This window comes from Culex pipiens, chromosome 2, assembly GCF_016801865.2.
Source record: "Culex pipiens pallens isolate TS chromosome 2, TS_CPP_V2, whole genome shotgun sequence".
Taxonomy (NCBI): domain Eukaryota; kingdom Metazoa; phylum Arthropoda; class Insecta; order Diptera; family Culicidae; genus Culex; species Culex pipiens.
In genome coordinates, this window is record NC_068938.1 from 25,821,588 (window position 1) to 25,828,810 (window position 7,223).

The 7,223-nt window shown below is 43.3% G+C and overlaps 1 protein-coding gene and 1 pseudogene across 1 annotated transcript; one reads left to right on the plus strand and one right to left on the minus strand.

Annotated features, from left to right (window-relative positions):
- The first annotated feature begins 186 nt into the window (after positions 1-186).
- Positions 187-1,097, plus strand: LOC120414572 (BLOC-1-related complex subunit 8 homolog). The gene is made up of 3 exons (XM_039575809.2): positions 187-337; positions 396-573; positions 638-1,097. The coding sequence occupies exons 1-3, from the start codon at positions 292-294 to the stop codon at positions 963-965; spliced, it is 552 nt and encodes a 183-aa protein (XP_039431743.1). The 5' UTR covers positions 187-291; the 3' UTR covers positions 966-1,097.
- A 2,475-nt stretch (positions 1,098-3,572) lies between these two features.
- On the minus strand, positions 3,573-4,540 carry LOC120414549 (elongation factor 1-alpha-like; annotated as a pseudogene).
- Between the last annotated feature and the right edge of the window lie 2,683 nt (positions 4,541-7,223).

Consider the following 7,223-nt stretch of genomic DNA (forward strand, 5'->3'; position numbering starts at 1 on the left):
TATATTAATCATAGTTAATAAATGTAAAAAAAAAATAAAAAAAAAATAAATGGATCGAATTTTATGTCATATAAAATCATATAAATAAACAGCTCATATTTTTTCTCAGTGTGTCATGAATAACATACGCACAACATTCCTACCCCTTGCTAAAGTGACTTGTCATAAAAATGACATTTCGTTTGAAAAATCGAACTTCGCAAACCCACCGTGATGTAAATAATTAAAAATTTGTTTGGATTCTGATTACAGGCAAGTTCAATTTAGCGAAAAATCAGTAATTTTATCAAAATGACCACCGTCAACGACCCGGAACTGCAAGCAAAAGTGAAGAAAAGTAAATTCGTTATCCGTTGTTATATTTTGTAGCAAAATTAACCCTTATTTTAATTCAGCCACGGAGAAAATCTCCGAAAACATGCACATCATCGCGAACGAGCCCAGCCTGGCCTTCTACCGGATACAGGAGCACGTCCGGAAGGTCATCCCGCTGATTGTGGAACGGCGGGGCGAGGTGTACCAGCTGCAGCAGGACCTGCAGGGCAAGTGCTACGACATGGAGTACGCAATAGGGTAGGATTTGCGCTTGATTTGAAGGGGAATGTTAGGTTTTAACTAATTTTCACTTTGTTTTCAGTGCCGTGAAGGAGATCGAGGCGGCCGACCAGTCTCTCAAGAACGTTCAGGAAGCGCTGAAGAATGCCATCTTTCTGAAGCAGCAGCTAAAGTACGTCGAATCTCGGCGACCGAAGAAAGACTCGAATAGTTCCGTTTACAAGCGCCTTTCGGCTCACATCACGCTGGATTTGCCGGATCTGGACATTTCCGGAGTGGTCCGGGAAACGACGAACCGGGTCGAGCAGGCGTTTATGTCGTCTCAAGCGAGGAACAGCTCCTCGGCGAGTGGTTCCGGAGGGTCGGGAGCTGCCCCGGAGTTGCAGCGGTCGTACACGACGCTGCATTGAAATTAGTGGGGAATTAAAATTTATTTTCTGTGATTTTATTTTAGTTTTGTAGTTGCTTTGACGATAAGATATCCAAACTACGTATTTTAAAAGAGTTAAATACAAATATTAAAATATTGAGATTAAAAACGACTTTGAAAATTGATTTATTTTTTATGGTGACAAATTCAAACAAATCTGGAGTATATTACTGTTTTCAAACATGTTAGCTTGATAATGCTTTAAATTTACGTATATATAAGCCGTTCAAATCAGTTGAAACACGTGACTAAAACGGGGGTAAATTAAAAAAGGAAAAATATTGCTTTTCACACTTGATGGCCTATAAGTTCCATTCGAATAAACAACCCCAAAAGCTTGCAATTCATTGATGGGAGGTTGATAAGCTTATCGGTTTCATTGACGTCAGCATTTTTGTAATGCATTCAAGTTTAATCAATATTATGATTTGATTTATTGGTATGTTTTCAGTTTCATTTCAATGGATTCATTATTTACAATAAATTTATAGCTTTTAATAACTTCAAATTTGTCACCAAACAACATGAAATTGCAAACGTGCTCCCTACAATTTACAAAGTTTTACAACATTACCCGTGCTTTCCTTTAGCTCGCGTAAAACCAACAATTTACAGTATACCTTCCATTTAAATAACATTCCAGTGCGATAAAAAATCCCCATTTATGTACGATGATGCAAGAGAAAACGTGCCTCCAAGCGACTTTTGCTAAACTATCCAACAAAGGGCAAATTCCCTGCAATACACAGTTTCATCACTGCTTGCGCGATCGACTAAACCTTGAGTCATACAATTCGATCAACTATTGGAAAAAAGGAAGAATTTTATCCCACTATCGCATCCTCAATCCATGCAGAGAGCGAGATAAAAAAAGAGAGACGAGAGGGACCCGTATATTAAACGACCACGTGGAGTCACGATCGTGCATATATCCGAGGTCTCGCTTCGGCCAAGCCACTCAAACGAGTCAAACAGCTTCACGTTGACTTTTTAGAGTAAAGTCACTTTCTTTTGACATTACGGAAAGTAGCTTTGAATTTCAAAAACGTATTTGCAGTGCAGAATCAATAATCAATTTAATTCAATAACTAATGTATTACATTTGTATTACAGTTTTTTTTTAAGTTTGAATAAAGGTGAATAAAATTCTTAAAACGGCTCGAAGTAAAGCTAACGGCTTTGAAAGTTTGATACAGAAAAAAATCGTCGTAGACAAATAAACGCTTAAGTTAAAAAAAAAAACGCCATTAAGTTTATCTCAACAATTTATCAACAACGATATGTAATAACATTTGCCTAAGCCAATACAAAAGTCATAAAAAAATATTTAAAATTTCATTATTAGGTTGTACTTAAAGGAAAAGACAAACAACCAAGGGGTAGGACAGTGAGTGATTTTGAGAAAATTTGAATAGAATTGAGTAACATTGAGCCACGCACGTTTTTCAGAGTTTCTCAATCTTCACCATGATTTTCACAAACGACGTAACACATTTTGACATTGACATTTCAACGCTGACACTGACTACTTGCAAAACACAAAAACAGCGGGAGCGTAAATTTTTCCGGCTGTCAGAAAGGTGTTGAGGGAGGCAAGAAGGCTTGGCCACTGCCCCAAATACCGAACCGGAAAAAAGGGATGAATGCTGCTGCTACCGGAAACGGTGCCCCCCTGCTGGCAAAAAGGCTCCGACAGCGGCTTTAGCCAAAATTGGCTGATATTGCCACCGCCAAGGCCAAGAACACTTAGGCCGTTTCCAAAGAGAGTGCCGCCGCTGTCGATGGTTCCAAGTAATTTCGTTCAAAACGTGGCAAAATGGACATCGTTAACGAGGTTTTGCAAAAGCAGAAAAAGAGCCCGCATCAAGAAGATACGACGAGTTTTTGGACTAATCGGTTCCCACTTACAGCTACCAGCGGTTCAAGGCCAAAAAGGAGAAGGATTGGGTGGTAGAGGTGCCCCAGAATGCGGAACTCAACAAGGACGAAGCGATATTTGCGCATTGACAGTCAAGCTAAGAACGAAATCGCCCGGATGAGAGCTGGTGACTGCTGCTAACGTCGCCAAGGCGTCGACCGGAGAGTTCCAGGAGAAGCTTACCAACAAAGGACCGCGTATTTGGCGTGAAGGAAGCAAAAGCGCTCTGCCGGGCGAGAATAAACGCAACCTGGAGATTGTCAGCAAGGTGCTGAAAAAGAAGCCGCCAGTGACACTGGAGCTGCTGTCCACAAGAAGAAGGGAACTGCCGGAGCAACATTGGCTGCCGCAAAGAAGAACGCCACAAAGAAGGTCGCCGCCACCGTGGGTGAGAAGAAGGCCATCGAGGCCAAGGTGCAAAAGGGTACCGCTAAGATTCATGTCATCACTCTGCCGAGGGTCTAGGTATGATTTTGGAGCAAAATAAATAAGTAAATACAAACACACAATAAAAAACGCATCATTCGCTTAGTCTCTGGTAAAAATAAGAAAAGATCGGAGGGACTGCTTCAGATGTCCCCCTCCAGTCCCACGACGATTTTCTTCTCACAGATCTAGAAGGAATGCAACCGGATGATACAGCGATTCTTTTAGAGATTTTCGTGACGACTACGATTTCGGTGTGCTGGCATTTCGCTGACTTTTGGAACCGCTCAAACCTCCTGCTGCACGAGCATGACCCGATCCACCAGCGATTCGGGCCACTGTCCATCTCGACTTGCCGGAAAGACGAAAGACCTTCTCCTTGATCTCACTGAACTCGCAAGTAATGTGAGCGGTGTGGCAATCCAGCACTGGTTTGTATCCGTTGGAGATCTGACCGGGGTGGTTCAGCACGATGACCTGGGCGGTGAGTTCTTCGAGTCACCGGCGACGTATACACGACGCAGTTCCTTGACGGACACATTTTTGGCGTTGTCCAGCAGGGCTTCTTCGTGCATTTCGACGGACTTGACCTCAGCGGTCAGGTTGCCCGGGGCGAAGACGATGGCGATACCGAGCTTGTTCACACCGGTTTCCGTTCCCGGGGCAGATGCTTGGGCTTGTCGGTGGGGTCCGTTGGGCACTTGTCGTCAGCCTGGCCCTCTTGCGCTTGATGGCCTCTGCTTGAAACAAGTACAGCTTGGTGGACGGTTCCAGCATGTTATCTCCGTGCCATCCGGAGATGGGCACGATAGTAAAGGCGGCCGGGTTGTAGCCGATCTTCTTGATGTAGGACGAAACTTCCTTCTTGATTCCCCGAAACGGGCCTCGTTGTACGGGGGCTCGGTCGAGTCCATCTTGTATGACACCGAGTGTGAAGGCGAGCAGGTAATTCTCTCGGGTCTGTCCGTTTTTGTAGATTTTATACCAGTATCGAATTCTCCGGTACCAGCATCGACGATCAACACGGCACAATCCGTATCAGGCGGAATCGATGTCGTCGTCAGGCGGAATAGTTTGTTCCCGGTTTCGTTGACTGACTGAACTTTAGCAGCATCGCGGCGGGGAAATATTTTTAATGTATTTGTAAACACGCTCTTCTGTCAACGTGGTCAACGTTCACAAATTCCGCAACTCGGTGAAAGAAAAATCATGAGGAAGATTGAGTAACTTTGAGCCACATTGAGTAATTTTGTAAAATTGAGTCACTCAGTTACTCTGTGTCCTACCCCTTGCAAACAACCCTTTTTGCCTTCCTCACCTTACTGAGGAAAGGCTATAAAATCACTCGAAAACTGAACTTCTCAATTAGACCTCCTAGACCCACCTTCATGTATACCTATCGACTCAGAATCGAATTCTGAGCAAATGTCTGTGTGTGTGTGTGTGTGTGTGTGTGTGTGTGTGTGTGTGTGTGTGTGTGTAGGGATGTGGGTCTGTGCACCAAAAAATATGCACTCGATTATCTCAGCACTGGCTTAACCGATTTGGACCGTTTTGGTCTCATTCGATTCGTCTTGGGGTCCCATAAGTCCCTATTGAAAATTATGAAGTTTAGTAAAGTACTTCAAAAGTTATGCTAAAAAAACGATTTTGACTAAAGTCCGGAAGATTGTAAAAAGGGTGGTTTTTGTAAGAAACCCCAGCATGTTATACAATTTTAGAAAGGTATTTAAAAGACCTTTCCAACATTGCAGATCTGACAACCCTATCAAAAGTTATTAGCAATTAAGTGCAATTAAGTTATAAGCACTTAAGAGTTATTTATACACTTTTTGGAGGCTAGTTCTCAGATATTTAGATGAAAACGTATTCAAAATATATCATGCGACCTATCTTTGGATAGGTAATTTAAAGACCTTCCCACGAGCGTGTCTATTTTGGATAGCATTACCCTTTGAATGAGAGGAAGGCACCAACCACCTAAGGGTGGATTAAATAAGGTTTTTAAATACATTTTAAGGCACTGTCTTGACACATTTAAAAATAAAATACTTTGGACATAAAAAAGGAATTATGGTAGTGTCATCAAAGACGAATCACAACAACGAGGGCGAGATAAGAGTTTTATACATGTTTTTGCACATGAGCATAAAATTAATTTTATTATTTTAACACCGATGGAAGCTCAACAATCAAAAATATGACAACGAAAAAAAAAAATTCTCGTGATTCGATTATCCGATGTGAAATTTTGCCAAGGCACGGGGTTGGGCACATGCTTCATCCGTAGCGCATTTGGAGCAACTCCGGTAAATTTACGTAAATACCGTAAATATCGAGGTAAATATGGATGCACGAAGAGTGACGAGAGAATTTCAAAGGGAATTTTGATCAGTGTGGGTTTTGACGTTTCTAAACGTCATTGGCAAATGTCACTTTTAAGAATGTTGTGTATAATGTAAATTTTGTTGATCAAAATTCGGATGGGACCAATGGGACCGCACTGCAGACCGATCAGTTACGGGTTTCACGACGCCCTCGCCATCGGAAAAAGCAGAAACAGTTCTCCCTCAACCGGTTCTTCCTCAGCAGGTTTCTTGTCCCGTGACATCCGCCGATCCCGGAGGATAAACGTCTTCTATTGAACGGTCAAGGTAAGTGGGACGGAGGGTATCAAATTCCGCGACAGACGTGTGTTTTTTACTAAGCCGTTGTTTATGACCGAGAAGCAACGGAGAGCAGAAGCGCTAAAGAAAGGGCAGGAGGATGTGGCCGCCGCAAGCCCTACTGCGCGACAATCATCCTTCGTTTTGCCCAATAACTAAGCTCCGACGATCGTCGTGACCAAAAAACCTAGCCCAAAAGGTACCAAGAAGATGCGGAAGCTTCCCCACCAGATCGTAACGACGGAAGATCTGGAGCAGACGCCGACGCAAACCAGCCCGGACTCGAATTTTGTGGTCGCTGGCGAAGCGCATGATCGGTCATCAACGTCGAAGTCGAACGGCCAGAATAACAGCCATATCACGGTAAGAAAATCCAGTTTCACGTTGAAAAGATCGTCAAACATAATTTCTTGGCAGGTGATGACAACGAACCACACGATGGTGAACAGCGAGACGTCCCTGCTGGATGAGATGGGGACCATTTCAAGAGAAACCAGCACGGACAATGGTGAAGGGCAGGGAGTTTGCGTCACTCTGGGAGATGGGATGGTCAAAATCTGCATCAGGCACACGTTCCAACCACCAACCTGGGCATCAACTCGTCAACCCCCTGATACACCGTAGGCAGCCCGAGCCCTGTGCAAACGGACGATTTTAACCAACAGTCCCCGGACGAACCAGCAGCTGCATCGTTTCAAAAGTTAATAGTAATAGTAGTAATAGTTTTTTTTTATTTGGCAACGATATCCTGTTAGTCAGACTTTTATCAGGGTAAGGATGGAAGTTTGAAAACTTTGATAGGGTGTTTGGGACCAACGCCAGTTGCTCCAGCTCCTTCGACGGATTGAGTCCGGCACAGATGTCACAGAACTCAACACTGCGGCCTAACTCAGGGAGTTCATCCTGACAACGAAGCGAGCGAGATCCGGCCAACGAAAGAGGAAAAAATGTGAGGCGATTCTGGAGGAAACACATCTAAATTATTTAGAAGTGAACCCGTGCACCACGGGTTCATTATGTAAGGGTGGAAACCAGGGAAAATAATAAATGTGATTTTTAATTTGTCAATATTCACTACTTGTTTGCTTTTGCTCCTGACCAATCTGACTCGTGTACGATTCGAAAGCATTCTTAGGGAGGAGCATGCGGTGTCAACGGCAATATTCAATACTGTTGTTTTTTCATCATGACCAATCTGACTCGTGTACGATTCGAAAGCATTCTTAGG